This window comes from Thrips palmi, unplaced genomic scaffold, assembly GCF_012932325.1.
Source record: "Thrips palmi isolate BJ-2018 unplaced genomic scaffold, TpBJ-2018v1 HiC_scaffold_15, whole genome shotgun sequence".
In the NCBI taxonomy this organism is placed as follows: Eukaryota; Metazoa; Arthropoda; class Insecta; order Thysanoptera; family Thripidae; genus Thrips; species Thrips palmi.
Genome location: NW_023144624.1, coordinates 2,341,819 through 2,363,622, shown reverse-complemented (window position 1 = coordinate 2,363,622; position 21,804 = coordinate 2,341,819). Strand labels below are relative to the sequence as shown.

Sequence of the window (21,804 nt, the reverse complement as noted above, 5' to 3'; positions counted from 1 at the left end):
TGCTGATTTTGCTGACTTTGGGCGGCCACTGTGTCCAATCTAGTTGCCGTAAAAGGCCTCCCTCGACGTCCTAGTATTCTTAAGACCCTACTCTTTCATGCCCTGTATCGGGAAGACGTTGACCACAACGATTTTGGCTTTGACCGCAACGACTTTCCGCCTAAGTTGGTCAAAAAGTGGTCGAATCTCGGAAATTTGCTGATTTTTCTGACTTTGGGCGGCCACTGTGTCCAATCTAGTTGCCGTAAAAGGCCTCCCTCGACGTCCTAGTATTCTTAAGACCCTACTCTTTCATGCCCTGTATCGGGAAGACGTTGACCACAACGATTTTGGCTTTGACCGCAACGACTTTCCGCCTAAGTTGGTCAAAAAGTGGTCGAATCTCGGAAATTTGCTGATTTTTCTGACTTTGGGCGGCCACTGTGTCCAATCTAGTTGCCGTAAAAGGCTTCCCTCGACGCCCTAGTATTCTTAAGACCCTACTATTTCATGCCCTGTATCGGGAAGGTTATTGACCGCAACTAGTTTGGGAGCGGTAGGCTCACAAAGTTGGTCATGAAGGGTAAAAACATAATGATGATCGGGGGCCTTTTGCGGTCTTATCCGCTGGGGCCTTTTGGGGGCCAGTCCGAGCCTGGGCCACTGTGGGGCAAGGGCGAGGCCTACTGACCTGTGGCGGTGGTGGAGGTGTTGGCTGCCACGGACTCCATCGTCCTGCTTGAGAACATGGCCCTCCTTCGCTCGGCTCTTTCCTGGCCGTGCGACGCATCGGCGGGCTGGACGGCCACCTGGCTGGCCGACTGGCTGGCCGACTGGCTGGCCTGGATGGCGGCGCATGGCGTCTCTACCGGCGCGTTCTGGCTCCGTCCCGCGGCCTGGGGCAACAGGCGGAACGTGCCGCTGACCTCCTTCTTAACGGCATGCTTGACGGCGAAGGACATGCATCCCAGGAACTCGCTCCTCCTGCAACAACGAGAAGACGGTCATTAGTGGAAGTCGGACTGGAAGAAAGTTGAGCGGCGCTCTGCAGTGTAGGGTGTCGCTGCGCTACACCGCGCCGCGAGTACACGAGGCTGACGGCCAGACAGCGCTGTGGGGCTTCCCTCCCCGCGCCGCGCCGCCCGGGTCACGCCAGAGGCGCAGCGCACAGCCAGGCGCAGGCCCTGCAAACAAAATGGCGGCCGCGCTGCACGCCGCTGCGATTCGGACTGTCGGAAAGGCCGGAAACTTAGGCGGGGCGCGAGGGCGACACTGCACCAACGAGCGCTGCAAGGTGCACGCTGCAACGGCTGCAACTCACTCCTGGTACGCCACATCCCCCAGCTGGTACTGGCGGCTCTGCTTGCGCAGCTTGACCCTGCCCAGGACCGTCCCCGCGGGCGCAGCCGAGGCCGCGGACTGCCCAGCCGGCACGGCCTCCTCGGGGATGACGCGCGGACGTCGCGGCCGCAGCGAGAACTTGGTCATGGCGACCTCGAGCACGGCGCCGCGCCCCCATCGGCACCTGCCACCTGGCGGTCGGCGGGCCGAGCACTGAGCGCCGCTGGGCCGTGGCCTGGCCCTGGCCATGTGGACCGCGGCGCGCGGCCGGACCCCGCGGCCACACAGACGTCAACCACGTCACTGCAGCGGCAAGTCCCGCGGGGAAGGGAGGGGGGACGGGACAGTGGCAAGGACGTGTCTGCATCTGCATCGAGAAAGGTGTGCCGGAGAGAGGCGACGAAGCGAGCAACAAGTCAGGCCTTCGCTGAAACACAGGCTACTCCGAGATTCGAACCACAGACTGGCGGACTGGAAAGCTGACGCCGCGGCGCACTCGACTACCGCAGCAGCTTGCTCACCGGCTGTCTCCGCTGCCTCCGGGGCCACCGCCGTTCTGTCAGGCTTCGACGGCCACCGTCCTGGGCGCCGCGACGGGCGCGGCCGCGGGCACGGCCTGGTGCGTCGGCGTGCCCATGTCCCCGGCCACCATGGCCACCACGGACGACGGCATGGGCGCTACCGGCGCCGTGGTGGCGACGCCGCGGAAGACGTGGTTGTGGTAGTCGGGGTGATGCGGCGGCTTGGACGGCGCCGCCGCTGCCGCCGCTGCCGCCGCGGGGGCGAGGGGCCCCTCGAGGGGCCCGCAGGCGGCCTCGCTGGACGACATGCTGGAGTGCGGCCTGTAGGGGGCTCGGCGCGGCGCGCTACGCTAGCATGACGCGGCTGCAAAGACAGACGGTGTCGGGAGAGAGTCGGCGTGGCGCGTGCAGCGCGTGCGTGCGTTCACGAGGATGCGGCCAAATCAGCTGATTCGCTTCGTGACCCACTTCTTGATGACTGCGATGCTCTACACCTCGCTCGTCAGCTGGAGGTGCCTCCCTCATGGCCTGCTGCCCCTTTCCCCCCTCCCCCTCCCCCCCGGCCCGCTCGGGCCGCCCGACCGCCCCTCCCCACGGATCAATACCCCGCACCCCACTGGCGTGCCACTGGCGTGCCACTGGCGTGCCACTGGCGTGCCACTGGCGTGCGGGGCTGCCCCCTCGCTGCCGGCTACCGGCCACCCTATTTGCTACCCTCGGGGCTACCCGGTACTGCCTCCAACAAGGCGCACAGGCACATGATGAGCTACAGCACCGCGCCGGACGGCGCCGGGCCGAGCCGAGCCGCGCCGCCGTTAGCCCTGCAGGCATGCCGGGACGGCCGGGACTGTCGGCCAGCTGCGCGTCGCCTCGGCGCGCCTGTGATGCGCGGCGTAGGCCGCCCGCTCGGCGACCGCGTCGGCGGGTGCAAGAATGGCCTATCCGCCGGGCGCTCTGCTCCCTTAAACCTGCTCAGCCCCCCACCTTGGCGAGGGAGGGCCTCGTGTGGCCCACTAGGGAGGACACATGCCCTCGGCCAGGCCCAGAGCACCGCAGTCTGCTAACCGCGAGTTCGCACGCACGCACGCACACACACACGCACACTGCCACACACACTGGCACGCACGCACGCGCACGCGGGCGCCGCGGTCGTGACGGTCACTCCGGATGCACGTCGGGCCGACGCCGCGTGGCGCTGCCTGCTGCCTGCGGTGGCTGCGGCGTGAGAGGGGAGGGGGATGCTCACTGGCGGTGGTCCCGACGGCCGGGCACTCCGGGCAGCACAGGCACCGCGCGCTCCGAGGGCTCATCTCACACTGCCGCCACCGCCGCCATCCAGGGAGGCAGCGCTGCTTGCACCCCGCCGGGCCCAGGCGAGGCCTGGCTTGCTGTGCTGGCCCGGGTGGGGGCGGGGCGGGGCGGGGCGGGGCGGGGCGGCGGTGGGGGCGCCCGGCCCAGCCAGCCGCCGGCCGCGACGCGACGCGACGCGACGCGGCCCGAAAGGGTAGCACGGGACGGGGACCGGGGACACGCAGCCTGAGATGAGCGCTGCTTATCGCTTTGCTCGTGGTATTGCTTAACGTTTTGCTGGTTGCTCGGACGCGCGGCGCGAGGCCCGGTCGCCGCGGAGGGCAGGGGGCGGGGCTCGGCCTGGCTCGGCCTGGGTGACCCATATTTCCGGCTGGGTGGCGTGCGTGCACTGGCGCGGCGGCGCGCGGTGGTTGCTGCAGGTGAAATATTAACTCCCGCCGGCATGCACGGCCGCAGCTCGCCGCCCAGACGAGCGCTGCGCTGCGCTGCACCCTGGACGGCTTGGCTTCCTCGGCTGCGGTTCGCGGCCCAATCGTTGCGCATCGATCGTCAGCGCGTTATTCACCCCGATGACGTCACGGGTAGGTCCAGCAGGACGGCCTGTTCGCGGCTTCGCGCGTTTCCAGCTCCAGCGATATTGATTCGGCCTGGCAACTGCACTGCAGTCTGGCTCGGTCTGGCCGGCCTGGCTCGCGGCAGAAACGCCACGCGTGCGTCATGCCCATGACTGCCATGACAGGGTGGGGTGCGCCGCGGCTCGTCAGACTTCTTCCTGTTGTTCGGTTTGCAGGCGGCTGGGCCCGCTGGGCCCGCTAGGCCCCTTTCCCCCGGGCCCGTCGGCTCGTCGCGCCGCGCGGGACGGCAGGCTAACGATGTGGCGAGGATGGCCACGCCGCCACGCCGCCACGCCGCCACGCCGGCATCCTTGGCGTTGGGGTTGAAGAATCCGTTCCGCGCCCCTCCTCGCGCACTCCCCCCGCTCTAACCTACATTTCACAAAAGAGGGCCCTCCACCGCCCCTCCGGCCCTCCGGCCCTCCCCGCCGCTGGCTGGTGGCACTGGAATGCGATCCTTAAGGGGCGCCCCGTTTCGCGACCCGAATTTTCGCCTTGTTTGTCCCTGCAGCGTTGCGGGCCGTGAAGCTGTGGGCCCTGAAAGCGAACGCGGCGGGGAAGGGAGGGGAGGGGGGAGGCGCGCCTCGGCTGCCTCGGCGGCCGGAGTGCCTGACGGGACTGCCTGCTAACCCGCAGCGCCGCAGCGCCGCCCACGCCATGTTTTCGGGGGCCAGCCCCGGCCAGCCCCGGCCAGCCCCGGCCAGCCCCGGCGGGGGGTCGGCGAGCCTTGAGGGATAATAAATATTTGAGGGGGCAAGGCCCGGGCGCCGTCCAGCGCCGTCCAGCAGCACGCAGCCTCACCGCACAGCGCCGCGTGGACCGGGGATTTCAGCCAGCAGAAGACATGGAGCGGCGCCGTGTGTGTGTTTGGGTGTGTGTGTTTGTGTGAGAGGGAGGGAGACAGTGGCGTCTAGCTGGGGATCCGCCAGCGTCCCCCCGTGGATAAATGACAAAGATTCCAACTTGTTTTGACCAATTCGGCGGCGCCGTCGCGTTCTAGGCCAGACGCTGCGCCGACCGTGCCGACGCGTGGTGGTGGTGGTGGTGGTGGTGGTGGACGACGACGACGAGGACCGCCAGAAGAAAGGGGGTCGATGCTGACGTCCGAAGTCCAGCTGGAGGGCGCCGCGGCGGCCGCCACCCGGAATGCTAAGTGGTCCCCGTTGATAAAGAAACGCTGCTCGTAGCGGGCGCCGATGAGCCTCCGGTCCGCCTGACCACTTCCGGTGCGCCGGCCGAGCGGTTCCCGGCAGAAACCGGCACGCACAGTGGGCCAAAAGACCGGTGGAGGCGGCTGAAACTCTAGACGCGTTTTGAGCTCTAGAGTCGCTAAACAGGAGTCGAACCGAACGAGTGACCCGATGTAACCCCATCAATGGATCCCTCGTTCGGAGAGCACTCCATTGTTGCGGTCACTTGGTCTGATTTGGCGACGCTGGAGTTCACAACGCGTCCGGGGTTTTGGCCGCCTCCACCGGTCTTCTGGCCCACTGTGCGGCACGGCGCGGCGTGGACCGCACGGCATGCACGGCGGCGATAAAGCGAGTCGCCTCCAATTTCACTTCGGAGTTTGCACAGCGGAAATGAATGTGGCCGCCCCTCCGCACACCGCCGCGGCGAGTCCCGTGTAGCCTTGTGTAGCAGCGGCGAACCGCGGCGTGTAAGCACTACGTAGTACGTAGCGCGCAGTGTGTCGTCGTCGTCGTCGTCCCCCGGGGCCAAACTCGCGCGCCGCACGGCCGCGCTAATTTCACTCGGCCATCGGTCGCGGCGAGTTTGCGGCGCGGCCTTGACGACGGGGAGGACGACGACGTCGTGCACTGCGAAGGGGGCCGAACAAGGCGGGGCCGTGGGGTCCACGACGGCAAGCCCGCCTCTAATGTGTTGCAATTTTAACGAAATTCTTTGTAGCTCCTCGCGGTACTTTATACCCGCCGGGACGAGCGCCGGGGGCTGTGCGGATGGCGGCGGCGCGGCGAGACGGCGATGGAACCGCATCGCAGTCGCCCGGGGGAAGGCTGTACATAGGCGAGGGGGAAAATGTCGCGGCGCCGAAGGAGGAAATTCCTGCAACTATTTGCGTCGGCCGCCGGGGCGGTGGGAGGAGGACGACGAAGGGCAGCGCGTCGAAGAAGGACCTGCGCGGAATGGAGGAGATCCCCGTGGAGGAGAAGAACGCCCACGAAGAGCAGCAGCGACGTGGAAGGACGGCGCCGGGGAAGACGCGCGTGAAATAGAGACCCTGGCTCGCCCTGGCTCGCCCTGGCCGGACTGCGCGAGTGCGCGACAGAGACGGAGAGACGGAGAGCGCCGAGCGAGAGGACGCCTTGCCTCGCCGCCTCGCCCCTTTCCCGGTGCCCCTCGGGTGCCCCCTCGGGGGCGTCGCACTTTGCTCGGGAAATATTTACGGCGGCCGAATGGCGAATGCCGAATCGATCGGGAAGGCAGGAAGGGAAAGCACCTTGCGGGGCAGGCTGGCCCGGCCTGGCCCGGTCCCCCGGTTCGGTCTTTCGGCCCGCCGGGCCCGCCCCGATACACTGCTACCTGTTACGTTAGCCAACTTACCGCTTGTCTCGGTCCCGGTGCCACACGGAGATGAGGACGCGCTTCTCCAGGTCGGCCTCGTGCACCTCGAACGAGAACTTGTGGTCGAAGAAGGGCTGGCTGGAGTCGCGGTGGACGCAGGTGCGCCGGAAGGTCTTCTCCTCCGTGGCGCCCGCCACCAGGCTGACCTGCGGACACAAGGGGCGGTTAGTTTGCGCTGTTTGGCTGTGCTGCCTGGGGAACAACAAGAATGCCGCAAGGACGAGTGTGCGTTGCGGTCGGGCTTCGCTCGGCCTCGCCAAGCGAGCGCTGCTCTGAAAGCCGCCCGCCCGTCGGCCCGCGCGGCTGCGGGAAGCCCAGGCACGGCCCAGGCACGGCCCAGGCACGGCCCAGGTGTGGCATTGTGTTTGCGGATTGTTTTCCCATTTCTTTGGCCCGGCCTTGTGGCACGCTGCGGCCCCGCCGTGGCCCCGCCGTGTGGCCCCGCCCCGCGGCGCGCCCCGGTGCTCCGTTTTGGCGGCAAGTAGTGCGTGGTCGCGATGAACGGAGGCGTCCCGCGGCAGCACGGCGGCCCGACGGCCCCTGAGCCGGTCACGTAGTCACGTCCACCCTCCGGCCGCCCCGCCCCGCCGACTCCCTCCCCCTCCTCCCCCGTTAGCCGTTACTCATGGTTCCCACGTCGCGGGTCGTCGCCAGGGCCTCGGGGCCGGCCGCCCGGAATCCTGGAATCCTGGAATCCGCCGAGCCAGCACAATTCAATGATGCGGCGCCGCGAGGTACTTTATGGCGTCGTCTGGGAGGAAGGCGCTAGGCCCGCTTCTAGGCGCGGGGGAGGGGGCGGGGGGTTGGGGCGGTGATTTCGCCGGCGGCGAGCTGGCGGCCGAGTGTGCCCCTTGCGGGGCCCGTGTGGAGCCCGCTCGGGGATCGTGTGGGTCCAGGGGGATGAGAGCGGCGGACAGGCAGGGCAGGCAGCAGGGTGGCGGCCAAGTAGACACACGCGGTGTAGTGGTCGCCGCGCGGTCAGCAGGGGGCTGGCAGGCAGGGCTGGCAGGCAGGGCTGGCAGGCACACCCCCGCGCGTGTGCGCCCCATCGCGTCATAAATTTGGCGACGACGCTATCGCGCGCTCAGCGCATGCTGCCGTGTGTGTGTGCGCGTGTGTGCGTGCGTGGTACGGAAAGCACAGAGCGGAGAGCGCGCGGGGCGAGGAGAGAGTGTGGTCGGACAGCACGACAGCGGACGAGGTAGCAATAGGTGGTTGGTGGCTGGGCGTCAGTCCCCACCCCACGCCCACCCCGCGGACCCCGCGGGCCCCACTCCCTCCCCCGGGCGGTCCGGGCTCCGGGTCCGCTCTGGCTGCTCCGGCTCCGGTAGCTCTCCTCTCCCGACTCTCTCGGAGCCAAGCGCTGCTCTGCGCTGCTCTGCGTCGATCGATAGTGCTTAGGCGCGCTTCCACGCCCCCTCCCCCCTCCCCCTCCCCCACGCCGCCGCGCCCCCCGCGCCCCCTGCCCCGGCCCCGCTTCCCGCCACGTCGCCACCCCAGGGCAGTTGTGAAGCGCCGTCTCCGTCTATCCGCTCTCTCTCTATCTCCTTATTCTCTCTATCCTCTGTTTGCCGAGTTGCCAATCGGGCATGGTTTCGGCCGGTCTTTCCCTTCGGCCCACGCGCGCCTTTCCCGTCTTCTCCGCACTGTGTCATCCGGTGCGCCCCGGCAGCCCTCGGCAGCCCTCCGGCCCGCCCCAACTTTCCCGCACCCACTCCCAGTTTTCATTTAGTTGGCGCGGAAGTTAGTTGTTGCCTGTTGTCGCCCCACACCGAGGTCCGCGCCGTGCGCCCCCGCCCCGCCCCGCCCCGCCCCGCCGCACGCGGTCCCAACGAGGACAGAAAGGGTAAAAAATTGGCCGTGTGTGGCGCAGCGCCGCACGGCGGGTTTAACTTTTGATGAATGAATGAGGAGAAGCGCGCGCTGGCGGCCTGGCGGCCTGGCGGCCTCGGCCTGCACTACCGGAGATTGAGGGATGCCTGCCCGTCCTGCCCGTCCGCCCCGCTGCCGTGATTCGCGCCTCCACCGCCACCGCTTCGCCCACATGCTCCCCATACTCCCCATGGACGCTCTGCTAGCCGCCCTGCGCGCTGGCCCGCCGCCAAGCAGCAGGCCGTCGAGCAGGCGAGGGAAGGGACCCGAAGGGACGCACCGACTGCGGGGCCCCGAGCCCCGACTCCGTGGGCTGTCCTCGGGGAGGGCGTGGAAAAGGTCGGCACGGCTGTGAGCAAAGGCCAACTACTCGTGGCGGTTCGCTGGGTTCGCTTCGGCGCGCAGGTGAAGCGGTAATGGGCCGCCGCACGACCGCGAGCTGGCCGACGTGGCCGACCTGGCCGACGTGCCGCCAACGGGGCAAGTTTGGCGCCGCGCCAAAGTAAATGACGAAAGTATGGAATGGTTCGGCGGGGCGGAGGGCGCATGGCGCGGGGTGCCTTTCCGACCGTGGGAACGAGGAGCGCAGAGGCGCTGGCTGGTACTCACCTTGACGTAGGCGTTGCAGGAGTCGCCGCCGGGTCGCCGGAGGCCGTTGCCGCGCACCACTGAAACAACATCGAAGCGAAAGGTGAAGACGAGCACGAGGATGCGGTCCGGGACGGGCCGCGGCGGCACGGCGGGCGCCTTGGCGGGCGCGGAGGCCGCGGCGGCGATGATGTCGGCCACCATGTCGGCGGGGGCGCGGCGGTCCGCACTTGTGGCTGGCGGCGCTGGCGGCCCCCGGTGCACCGCGTGGTGGTGTCAGCCGTCGGGCTCATTCGCTTGCAAGGGAGCCCTCGGCGTCTTTATTCTTTGGCGCGTAACAGGTAGGTGGATCGGCACGCCCAGGACGGCGACGGCGAGGTCGCGGTGGCCGGCGCGCGCTGAGGCCCGGCCGACGTGGCCGACGGCGATGGGGCGATTGACGACGCGAGGCGATCGCGGCGGGGCGATGTCGGTTACTGGACGGCCGGCGTCGTTGCGTCGTTAGCGTGCAAGGCGGCGTGGCGGCCGCGGCTCGCCGTGGTCAGCAGCACGAGGCCTTCCGCCGTGGCCGCCACGGCGCCGCGCACGCCACCGATTGCCGCCTGCCCCCGCCTGCCCCCGCCTGCCCCCTGCCTGCCCCCGCCTGCCCCCACACGCCCCCGTTCACCCTCAGCCCCCGCATGCACGAGCAGGCCGCCGCCGCTTATCGGCGTAATTGGCCTGGAATGCGGGATCCATCCGAGTCTCGGGCGATGGCGGTTGTCTGACGTACCCGGACCCCCGCCCTCACCCCCCTGTCCCGCCGGACTTCACCCACAGAGCCTGAATGACTTATGAGAGGGCGCCGTGCCAACCCTCCCCACCCCACCCCCTCCTCCGCGGGGCGGAGCGAACGGCCAGCACGGAACGAAATCCGGCCCGGAATGACATGGGACGCCAGTGCAGTGGTATTGCGAAGTGTCTTGCCCCCACCGCCCTCGCCGTCGCCGACGTGCAGGTGCAAGGCGTGCAAGGTCACGCGGCGAGGCGCCAGGCACTTGGCCGCCACGCTCGCAGCGGCGTGCAGTCCTTGCAGTGCAGTGGCGTGATGTGGCGCCGCGCTGCCGCCCAGCCCGGCGGCCTGGCCACCGCGACATCGGAATCCCGACGCGGCGGCGGTGATTGGGGCAATCGGGGCGACGCCTTCGGAGGCGCCACCTGCACGCAGTGCCGCACAGTGCCACGCACCTGGAGCCAGCTCAGGAGGGCATGGCCCAGGAGGGCCCGGCCCACGGCCTGGACGCGCACACACCCCTTGCCCCAATATTAATGAGTGTGTGAGGCGGGGGCGGGGGAGGGGCAGAAACGGAGAAGCAGCCAGCGGGAAGGGTAGCCGCTACGCTCGTGCATTTTTCACCGCGGTCTCGAGTAAAAGCCCACATCTGGTCGTAAAAAAGGTGAAGCATTTTTCGTCTCGAACCGCGCGGCCCCCCGCACAGCGCACAGTGCGCGCGACTCAGGCGGCGGCGTGCGAGGAGCCCGGGCCGCCGTCACGGACTGCAAGAACGCGGCGCAGCGCAGCAGTGCGCAGCGGCAGCCTCTGTCCGCACGGCGCCGCACGCACGGCGGTCTGCACGACCCGGCCGACGACCCAGGGGCTGCAAAATTGATACCGGCCGGACTGCGCGCGGTGCGCGGCCGAGCTGAAGAAGTACAGCCTCGCCGCTAAGGGGCGGCGGCCTTGGGCCCTGCAGGGCGGGCTGGCCCTGGCGGCCTGGCCCTGGCGGCCTGGCCCTGGCGGCCTGGCCCTGGCGGCCCCACCCCCTGACCGGCCCGACTGGGCCCGACCTGCCCGGCCGCGGTCAGCGCGCTGCATGCAACGCGGCCGTACCCCGCCGCGGTCACTTATTACAGGGACGGACGTCCTGTCCCGGAGCGGCCCCGACGGACGGAAGGCCGGCCGGGGGTTCGAATCCCGGCGGTGCCGCGCGCCCTTTTCTACCCACCCCCACCCCCCTTTCCCCCTTGTACCCCCAGTGTGCTGTAGCGCACCGCCAATCAGAAATACGCATGAATTTCGCAGAGCCCCTCCCGAAATGGGTTTCCGGTGGCCAGCCTTGGGCAACTCCCATTCCGCGAAACAACTTCATTTCTCATGAGGCCTCCCAGGCGCGGAACAATGGCTGCGCCGGCATGACTGCCTGCGTGTGTGTGTGCATGTGTGTGTGTGTGTGTGTGTGTGTGTGTGTGTGTGTGTGTGTGAGTGCGCGAGACACTGCAACTGTGTCGCCACCGACGATGTCGGCGCTCACGGGGTGTGCGAAATGATTTTTCAGTCCATTAATTCGTCGGCCCGCCCGTCGTCTCGCGCGTCCCGCTTTTTGTTCGCGCCGACCAATCCTACACTCATTAGTGCCCGGCCGGTATCAATGACAAAAAGGACTTGCCAGACACGCTGGACACGGCCTCACGAACGCCGCTAACTCGCTGCCCGATAAAACGCGGCGGCCGAGGGGGGAACAGCTTCCCACATTCGTTGTACAAAAATTGACCACATTCCACATTCAGGAGGGGGAAACGCCTGTAAGTAGGCAACATGTGTGGCAAAAATGCCAGAAATCTTGCACATTCTTGCACATTCACACAATCATTGTACACCAAATTTTACAGTGGGGCACCCCTCGGCGGCGGCAGACACGCAGGGGCTGCTTTCGGAATCGGGGCTCGTTACTTTATATCGGAATTTTTTGAAAGTTTGCCGTCGCCATTTTGTCGCGAAATAAAGTGGTTCGGCCAATGAGGCTGAGCGAGGAGACACTGTTCCGGCCAGCTGGCCCGAGATTTATCGCGAAGTGCCGCAAGACGGTCCGCCCGCCGTTACTCACCGTGGACAGTCAGCTGGTCATCAGAGGCACAGATGTTGAGCTCCAACTCGCCTGCGGAAGGGCAGAAAAAGGGACAAACGTCAACACACAAGTCGTTAACAAAGGGCTGATTCTGGCACGGAGCGCGCGGCCCGGGCTTGGCCGGGCTTGGCCCTCGTCTCGGGCCTCGGTGCCAACGCCCCTCCCCCTCGGAAACTGGGAACGGGGAGGACGCGCGGAACGGAAATCACTTGCCAGGGAAGCACCTCGCCGTGGAGTCGTTCCCGCGACCACCACTCGAACCGCCGCCGGCAATGCCGCAAAGCACTCATTGACTTTGTATCGGCGGGGCGGCGGCGAGGACCACTCGAGTGTCAACAAATGGGCAACATTACGCTGCACACTGATTCCGAGAGCCGTTTTCGTCGCTCTGTCTCTCTCGCTCTCAAGGGGCGCCCCCTCTAGGTGCGAGAGAGACAGGGCGACGATTTCGGAATCAGTGTACTGGCTGCGCTGCGCTCGTTGCAGTCTGGTCGCCATTCTCCGCTTCCCCCGCTTTTGCGTTTTTCATTCTTTTGGCGAGCATTTTTTCGTGGGTTCGCGCGCGATGTCGGAGGGCGCCCGCGAGGGGGAGTTGGGAAAGAGCGCGCGAGGGAGGGAGAGAGAGGGGGGCAAGGACAGACAGAGGCGACCAATGACCCATGTGATTCGATTACCGGCGATACCTGAGTGGACACATGATCAGCGCGGCAGCGCGGCCAAGCCGGTGCAAAAGGCACGACGTGGCACGACTGCGCCGCTGCGTCAGTCGATAGTTTCTTTATAATCAAGACATCCTCGCGTTTTGGCCTTTCATGCCCCGCCAGCCCCTTTTGTGGAAAAGAAATAATGATTTTGTACGCCGCGACTCTAACGGCGCGGCCCCGCCCGCGCGGCACTGCTGCGGTGCGAGCACTGCTTTCGTCGCTCTGTCTCTGTCGCTCTCACGGGGCGTCCCGTCGGGGTGCGAGGGAGACAGAGCGACGGAAGGAGTGTTCGGAATGAGTCCGCCGCGGCACTCAAGGAGCCGCGACAATGGCGCGCACGGCGTGCACGTCGTGCACACTGCAAGCGCAGCAAGTGGGGTAATGTTGCGACAGCGCCGCCAGCGGGTCGCGGTCTGGTCGCCAATTTGTCATTGCGGCTGGAAGCCCTTTCCGGCCCTTTTGGGTGCAATGCGGTGCGAAGCTGGAAGCGCGAACGGTGCGGTGGCGTAATGGGGGCGGCCGACGTGCCGACGTGTCGCCATCAAAGCTGCGGACCGATTCCGGCGGGTCGTTCGTTTTAGTTTGGTCGCTCTGTCTCTGTCGCACTCGCGGCGCGCCCCGTGAGGGTGCGAGGGAGACAGAGCGACGGAGCGAGCCCTCGGACACGCCGGGCTGCATCCGTCAGACTGCAACGGACGCACTGCCTCATCGATCACTGGGGCGGCTCGATGGCCGGATTGCTTACCGGGCAGGACGACTTCCTTGCAGCTCCGGTTGCGCCAGTTGCACGACTTGCGCCGGCTGCGGCACGACGACGTGGACGAGGCGCACGACGAGGACGACCCCGAGGACGGCGTGAAGGCGGCGTCGCCGAGGTCCAGGTCCAGCGACACGGCCCCGTTGGCGCCGGGCGAGGCGAAGAGCAGCCCCTTGCGGGACCGGCAGCGCCTGTCCACCAGCGCGTAGGGAGACGGCGCCGCTGCGGGGATCAGAACAAGGCTCACTTTTTGGCGGTTTGCATTTCCATTTGGAGACAGGAAGCAGGAGGGCGTCGGGGAGACGGAGCGACGCGACGCCCGCGCGCTCTGTGCGCCGCGGCGGGAAGCGCGCCGCGCGAGGCGGGGGTAGCGCCGGCATACCCCTCGCCGCGAGGGACTCCGCAGCGTGGGGTGTCTCGGCGGCGCGCACCGCGCACGGCAGCCAAGAGCTCGGACTGGCACACTGGCACTCACCGTAGTCGTCGGATCCCTCGTCGGACTCGCCGTCGTCGGAGTCGTCCCGAGCGACGGGGGTCTGCACCACCTTCTCCACGCGGTGCGAGTCCCAGGTGTCGTCGGTCTGCGGGGTGCCCCGGTTGACCAGGAGGGACGCGCTCGCGAAGTCGGCGTCGGCCAGGTCGGCGTCGGCCAGGTCAGCGCGGTCGGTGGCGTGGGCCGCGTCGAGGGAAGCAAGCTTGTCCGCCATGGACACGGACTTGGCGTTGGGCAGCGACGCGAGGGCGGAGCGCGGCAGCAGCGGCGTGGAGCACATGAAGTTGGGGTCGAGCAGCGTGGTAGACTCCGCGGTGCGGCAGCTCATGGTTCGGTCCTCGGGGCTCTCGGGGCTGGGGATCCCAGTGGGGAGGGTGAGGCCGTACCGCCGCGATCTGTAAAAAAAGTAGGTTGTGTGAGTTAGGAGCAGCTGCCGGGAAAGAAGAAAGTATAAACCGTTGTAGAAACAGCTAGCGGGGCTTACCTCGCCGACGAGGCCGTCGTGGAGGCACTGGGGGCGTCGATGCCGTGGGATGACACCGTGGAGGTGGACGACGTGGGCCTGCCCAGCGTCGCCGTGGTGGAGGACGAGTACCCCGAGGACGAGAGCCCTCGCGGGGAGATGGACTCGGCGTCGTCGGTCTCGCCGGGGATGTTGGGGCACGACACGGCCGCGGACAGCGGCGACAGCGGGGACCGCGGGGACCGCCTGCTGCAGTCCAGGGCCTCGGCGATGCCCGCCGCGTCGCTCAGGGTCGTCCTGCGGCGTCGGCGCACGCAGCGCTGGCGCCGCAGCAGGGACAGCGTGGAGGCGTTGACGTCGCCCAGCGGCGAGGACAGCGCCGGGATGTCGCTCAGGCTGGACGCCGTGGAGCAGGCGATGGAGGGGGGACGGTAGCCGGGGAACAGGGAGCTGAGCGAGGACGAGCACAGCGACGCGGTGGACGCGGGGCCGTGGTTCAGCAGGCTGAGCGTCGACGACGACGCGGCGCTGCAGCGTGACCGCTTGTTGGTGTCCGCGACGCCGGGCGTGGGCGTGCAGGGCACGCGGAAGGCGGGGGCGTCGGCGGCGACGCCGCAGCCCGACATGCGTCGTCGGCGCGCCGTGAGGGGGCAGTGGTTGAGCTGCGGACTAGAGGCGTGCCGAAGCGGCGAGGGCTGGGGGGCGTCGACGGACAGGTAGCGGCCGTCGTGGCCGAAGGGCGGGAAGGGGCACTGCGTGGCGCACTGCGTGGCGCACTGCGTGGGGTCCATGTCGCGCTGCGCTTGGAGACGCAGCCACGTGAGGCGGCAGGCCAGCGGCGACACTGCCGACGGCGAGGCCAAGCTGTGCCGCGTCCGCGCCACGCCTGCGTGCTGCGGGGCCGTCGGCGTGGCGGGCGAGCCCTCCATGTCGGCGTCGGCGAGGTGCGCCGTGTCGCGCAGGCGGTGCCACCGGTTGAAGGCGGCGATGAGGGGCGTGGTGAGCGGCAGCGCGGACGGCGGCGGCGGCACGCGGTCTGCGTGGTCCTGGCGGTCCTGGTGGTCGGTGTGCACGAGGCGCCCCGTGTCCGCGCTGGGCTCCAGCACGCTCGAGTCAAACAGGCGCCGCCGCAGCGCCAGCAAGCTCTGCGTGGACCGCAGTGGGCACGGCGAGTACTCGATGGCCATCGGCGACGCGGTGCAGGACGCGTCCATCTGTTCGGCGGCGACGCGGTCCAGCATTTTTAGTAGCGTCTCCCCCGGCGAGGCGTCTTTCTCGTCCTCAGCGGGCACCCCGGGCACCATGGCTGTGACTGCGGGCTCCACCGCGGCGGCGGGGCTTGGTGGCTGGCATGTCTTGGGGGACGTGGCCGGCCTCACGTGGTCCACGACGGTCTCCTTGGTGGTGCCCAACGGGACGACCACGGCGCAGCGCGCCGCGTCGGCGGCCGTCTCGACGGACGGTCGCACGAACCTCGGCGTGGCGGCGTGCTGTCCGGAAGACTTCCTGCGGCGGTGGCGGCGGCCGAGCGGCCCGGCAGACCGGCTGCACTGTTTGACTCCCCGCGACTTGGGGGCGGACTTGGCCAGCTCGCGGCTCTGCCGGATCCTGGCCACGCCGCTGGAGGTGGTCCGCTGCCGCGGCAGGTACTTGAGCGTGGCGACCTGCGCCTCGAGGCTGGGCTGCGCGGCGTGCGCGGCCCACGCCTGCATGGGCTCCTCGTCGCCCTGGTCCTCGTACGGCTGGATGGTGACGGTGCGCCGGCTGCGCGACCGCTTGGACTCGGGCGTGATCGGCATGGCCGTGGGCATGGACAGCCGCCCCGACCCGGACCCGGACGACCTGCTGCGCGGCGCCTCGAGCGACGTCCGGGCCGCGTTGGCGATGTTGGTGATGTCGCGGCACTGGCTGCGGCTGCGCTTCTTGCCGGACTCGGGCGTCTTGAGGCCCAGCGACAGGCGCTCCGTGGGCGTGGCTTGGTTGCTCACGTCCCGCAGCGCCAGGAACACGTTCCGCGGCGAGAAGGCCTGCTCGGGGGTGTCCTGCACAGGAAGGCGCCACGGTGAGACCCTGCTCCACGCCGCCGCGGATTCGCATGGGAACCCGGGCCGCACACTTACAGCGTTCTCCTTGTCGCCGAGGCCCTCCAGCGTGCGGCGGCTGGACCTGCGGGCCGCCCTCCGCGCCGCGCGCGCCTGGCCGTGGCCCTGGCCGTGGCCGTCGGCGTCCTGGTCCAGCAGCAGCCCGATGGCGGCGCCGCAGCTCCTCCGCGCCATCATGTGCGACAGCGACGGGCCGGGGGACAGCGACGCCGAGCTGCTGCCCGGGCCAGGGCCAGGGCCGGGCCCCGGCGTCCGCGTGGACGCCCTCTGCTGGCACACGGTCCACTTGAGCATGGCGCTGCAATCAGAGAGAAGGAGAGGCATGCATGAGTTGAGGCAAGTCCAGGTGGCTGTCGTCAGGTGCTGGTTTGGGCGGCAGGGCGGCAAGGACCGGGCGAGGTGTGCCTACTCCTCCACGCTTGCCTGCGTCTCCTGCGTCCACTGCGTCCGCTGCCGCGGTAAGCCACACCGTGCGGCCCGTCACGGTGGCTCTACTTGGAGCAGACGGCGTCACCCTCGGCTGCCCATGCCGGGCCATGCCGCGGCCGCCATACAGTGCTGCATGCATTACACGGGGGCTGGCCCCGGCCACGCCGGCCACGCCGGCCACCCCGCCCCGCCTTCCCTAACGGTCGGGTTGGGGGTAGCCCGGGGTAGCCGGCCGGCCGGGCCGAACAGGTTCAAATAACTCCGCGGTCTCGCCCCGCCGACTCGCGGCCGGGCGTCGCACGGCGTGGCACGACGTCGCCGAGCGTGCAGAAACGGAAATCTGCATGGCCGGCCGAGGAGGTGAGCGGTGAGCGCGGCGGGCAGCCCGGCCGGCCCAGCCGCCTCCGATATCACAATCAATAAAAATGAGAATGGAATTCCGCGTCGCCTGGCTCGGACAATGCGCGGCACGGCACGGCGCGGCACGGCGCGGTGGTCGGGGCCGCCGTCATGTCCGACCGGGCCTTTTCTCCGAAGCCGCGCGTCGTCGTCGTCGTCCGACTCCGTCCTCCGCCGGAGCCAGTTTCAATGCCACAAAAACGGACACATTTTTGCACACCGTGCCGCCGGCCGCATGCACGTGTTGTCTTTTCATTTCTTTCTACTGAAAGGGTTGCCTCCTCCCGACGTCTCTATCTCTCCCTCTGGATGCACCCCGTCGCGGCCGCCCCCGTGCACGCCGTCAGCCACACAGGTGCCGGTCCGGCTCCCCTCTAGCTCCGCGTAGCGCGCTGCGCAGCGCAAGCCGGCCAAAACAACAACCACACTGCGGGGGTGCGGGCGACGGCCGCAAGACGGCGCGCTGAGCCGCTTTGCAGCGCTCTGCATAGCTTTGCAGTGGGGGTGGCGGCGCAAAAACCGCGACGGAAAAAGAGGCCGCCGACTAGACGAGCCAGCGACCCCGTCCGGCGTCCGGCCGTCCGGCCGGGCTGCTTGACTGACTGCGGTGGCTCGCTGCCACTCGCTGCAGGCTCGCTCGCTGCTCGCTGGCTCCATAATAGATATTTTCCACTCGGCTGGCGACACTGTCTTGGCGGGGGTGGCCATGGCCATGGCGGTCTCGGTTCCGGGGTGCGCCTTGGGGTGCGCCGCGCCGTCGCTGCCTCCGTACCGCGGCACACTGTGGCCGTGTCGCGTGGCGGCAAGGCGAGGCGACGCGCTCCACTGCACGCCGGGCAAGGCGGGGCGGACGGACAAGGCGGGACGCTCGAATCAATCACAATCCTTTGCGACGCACACACGCCTCGTTAGCGTCGCCACTGTGGTGCTGCCGCTTCCGGGGAGGAGGAGGAGGATGCGGAGCCAAATCCGTCCCCCCTCACAGTGTGCGTGCGTGGGTGCGTGCGTGCGGGTGCGTCACGTGACTGAATCTGATATAGGCGCGCGACGTTCATTGCGTGGGAGGTTTATTAGAAACGCTCTCCTATCCTCTCGCGCAGTGGACACACACATTCACATCTACACACCACTCACACACTGCGAGGGGTGCGCGGTGAGTGGCAGGCAGACGCGGCGGCGGTGGTGGCGCACCTGGCCGGGCTGTCCTCGTGAATCACTTCACACACCCGCTCACTCACACACACTCGGACAAATACCCACCCACACACACACACACACACACTAGCACTGCGGCCAGCCGACCTATTATTTCAATTATCGGCGGCGCTCCCTGCAGGTCGCGTCACACGCAGACCGGCTCGCAGCCCAGCGCAGCCCAGCGCAGCCACCCCGACCCCGTCGTCGGTCCCCGCCGGTCCCCGTGGCCGCGAAGCCCCGGACGCAGATGGAGCTTTGATAGCGGAGTCAGTCCATCTGGCTGGACGGGTCACGGCGGCACGGCACGGTAGAGTGTGGAACGCTGTGAAACGCCATTCGCTTATCATCTGGCTTCGAAACGGCGTGCGTAAAAAAAAGTTTGATAGTGGAAACAGTCGGTTGCGAGTGTGGCTTTTGGATTTTCGGGGGGTTGTCGTTTGCATGGTAATTAAAAGTGGGTGCGCAGTCACGCTACCGCGGGGCCACCCCCCTCCCTCCCTCCCTCCGCGGTCGGCCCGCCGTGCCGACACAGAGCCGACCAAGTACTGTACTGCCTCAACTAGAAAAGAAAGTGAGTCTTTTTAATTTGGCCTGTCGAGAAAAATCAATTATTGGCCGATAAAGGAGGACAGACTCTGATCGGCCCCGGAGGCTGGCCTGAGTCACGCCGGGCCGGGCGGCCGGAGGGACCTATTAGGACGCCTTTGCCGTGCCTTTGGCGGCCTGCCTGTCGGCGCGGCCTTTCATCTCGCATCAAGCGCAGCAAGCGGGGCAAGCGGCAGAGTGCCTTTGCTTCGTATCATTTGACCAGCTTGACCAGCCGGCCCCCCCAAGGCCCCAAGGCAGCCCGGCTCGGGTGGCCGATGGCACCGTGATGGTGCCATGGGAGCGGCCGGACCAACCGGGCATTCCGCCATCGGCTCCGCGACGCCGCCACCTCCGTGGTGGTGGTCGTCGCCGTGGTGGTGGTGGTCGCCGTGATGATGGCCGTGGTCGTCATGGTCGTATTCCTGGTCGGGATGGCGGTGGTCGTCATCATCATCATCGTCGTGGTCGTCGTCGTGGAGTCCGCGGCGGCGTCCCCCAGCCTCATTACAGTGGAGGGCGTTGCCCGGCGTTGCCTGGCGTTGCCGTGCAAACACGCCGAAAACAAAGGCTGCGCGACAAAGCGCGGCCCGGGCGCTGATGCCGGAGCCGCCTTGGTCGCTCCGTCTCTCTCGCACCCGCGGGCCGGTGCGTAGGGGTGCGAGAGAGACGGAGCGACGACACTCCTCTCCGGAATCAGCCCTGCTGCAGCGCCCATTAGTCCAACGTGCAATTGAAACTTTATCAGGGCGGGGCGTTTTCACACCCCAACACTGTCTTCCCGTTTTTTAACGATTTTTTCCTCTTTGTTTGCCGAAGCGGCAGCACCAGCGCGCCGTTCCCACATGCAGTTGGCCGTTTGACGGCCGCCAAACTGGGGCGCAAACTTTTAGGACAGATTGCTCGGACGGATATGCGGGCTTGGTGTTTTTTGTTTCATGAGCGACAGTGGTATGATTTATATCGTTTTGGCAGCAGCGCCGTACACACACGTGAAGTAGTGTTCGACTCGCACCCCCTCCCCCTGCCCCCGCCCTGCCCCCGCCCTGCCCCCGCCGTACTCGTAGGTGGGGTGGGGCGCGCCACCCCTGCCTACCCTGATCAGTATGCACCCTTGTAGGTACGAAAATTTCGTTCCCTTATAATGCATTCCGTTTTCCCTCCAACGTCCGCTACACCTGTGAGTGCGGCTGCACTATTGGCGCACTGGAGCGACTGCTGGAGTGACTGGAGTGGGCGTGCGGGAGTCAGTCCTCGTCGCTCCGGGGCGGGCCCTCTGCGCCCTCAGCGCCCTCAGCAGGCCGATGCAGAGCAGCGGTTTGGTCGCTCTGTCTCTCTCGCACTCGCGGGGCGTCCCGTAGACCGCGAGGGAGACGGGTCCCGTCCCGGTCCGCCGGTCCAGTCGCCGGTCCAGTCGCCGGGCCGGTGAGCAGCGAAAAGGAAGAACACAATGTCTGGATAAATAAGGCTGGCCGCGATGACACAGTCCGCCACAGTCCGGCAGTCCGGCATCTGATTAAGGGGCTTTAATATCGCTGCCCCATTGTTCCAGGTACCGCTGTTCCCGGAGCTCCGCGGAGCCACGGCGGAGTCGGCCGGCCGCTCTGGGGCGCTGGAACGCGGCGGGGCGGGGCGGGGCGAAGCGCTGCGTCAGCAAGCGCCCTCGGCCACTCGGCCCTCCGAGGACCAGCGACGCACCCAAGGACTTGCTGTAGAATGCTGTCGTCGCGCGCCCTTCCTTCGCGGCGGTGACGGACATACGAACAGACAGACAGACAGACAGACAGACAGACAGACAGACGGACAGACAGACGGACAGACAGACAGACAGACAGACGGACGGACAGACGGACAGATGGGCAGACGGACGGACGGACGGACGCGGACGAAAAGCGTGGCGAATCGGTGATGACGTGGCCGGCCATTCAAATCGCCCGCCATCTCATCGCGGCACTATAAAACGATATGGGCGCGCAGATCGGCGGCCGGCTGGTCCCGGCTGGCCCGCGATTGAGTCGCTATTCGATCCGCTCCGTGCCGCCTTTTTATTGGCTCGCCGTGTTTGTGAGAGAAAGAGGGCAGCAATCTCCATACGAAGGATGAGCCTCCGGGATGCTGCGCCAGCCGACTGATCCCGAAGCACTGCAATCGTCGCTCTGTCTCTCTCGCACCCCCATGGGACGCTCCATGAGTGCGAGAGAGACAGAGACGACAGCAGTGCCGCGCGCGTCTAATGAGCCACCCGGGTCCAAGTTTTACGGGTGGCGGTGCGGCGCGGTGCGGCGCGGTGCGGCGCGGTGCCCGAAATTGGCGGCGAGGAAGCATTCCGCGGTTCACACGAAGTCGTCACGTCACGCGGAGACACGACACGCTCGCTAATGAGTCCCTGAATATGGATCAAGCAGTAAAACCGCGCGCTGCCAGCCAGGCGGCGCGGACGGCGAGGTGTCACCCAGGCGTCGCCAAAAGCGCCAAGGTGTCACCCGGGCGTCACCGGGACGTCGTCAACGGTTGCCGGGGCTGTTTAGGCCTCTGTGTGTGTCTGTCTGTGTGTTGGGGGGGGGGGAGGAGTAATTACGAGCGAAGCCGTTTATCTGATTGGATGCAAAGTGTTCACTTCAAAGTCAATCAAGGAAGGAGAAAAAATAAAGGATCGGAGAGGCGCATCCGTGAAAAGGGCGATGAGCACCTGACTGCTAGCGCCCCCTGCCGGGCGGCGGGCCGAGGACGGGGAACGGGGACGCCGGGACGGGCAGGACGCCGCCGACGCCGGGGAGGCGACCGCGCCAGACGCGCCAGACGGCAAGTGGAGAGGAATTAGGTTAGGTCACACCTCACACGTCGGGCCCGAGTCGGGCCGGCTGGGCTGGTGCCGAGCGGTCCCCTACGGCGTGCTCCACGAGCGCGAGAGAGACGGAGCGACGAAAGCACTCTTTCCGAGGCGACCTGCGGGCAGGGCGACGGGGGTAGAAAGTAAT

General features: G+C 67.5%; 1 protein-coding gene across 1 annotated transcript in view; it reads right to left on the bottom strand.

The window, feature by feature from the left end:
• LOC117641053 (serine-rich adhesin for platelets) overlaps window positions 1-21,804 on the bottom strand; it is a 66,684-nt gene that overhangs the window by 24,100 nt on the left and 20,780 nt on the right. Inside the window, exons 2-9 of the mRNA XM_034378152.1 lie at window positions 16,235-16,514; window positions 14,136-16,156; window positions 13,634-14,046; window positions 13,147-13,380; window positions 11,677-11,727; window positions 8,834-8,892; window positions 6,332-6,498; window positions 671-963 (exon numbers count right to left, since the gene is read on the bottom strand). Coding sequence (XP_034234043.1) covers window positions 671-963; window positions 6,332-6,498; window positions 8,834-8,892; window positions 11,677-11,727; window positions 13,147-13,380; window positions 13,634-14,046; window positions 14,136-16,156; window positions 16,235-16,510 — 3,514 coding nt within the window. The 5' untranslated portion in view covers window positions 16,511-16,514. The remainder of the gene's footprint in view (window positions 1-670; window positions 964-6,331; window positions 6,499-8,833; window positions 8,893-11,676; window positions 11,728-13,146; window positions 13,381-13,633; window positions 14,047-14,135; window positions 16,157-16,234; window positions 16,515-21,804) is intronic.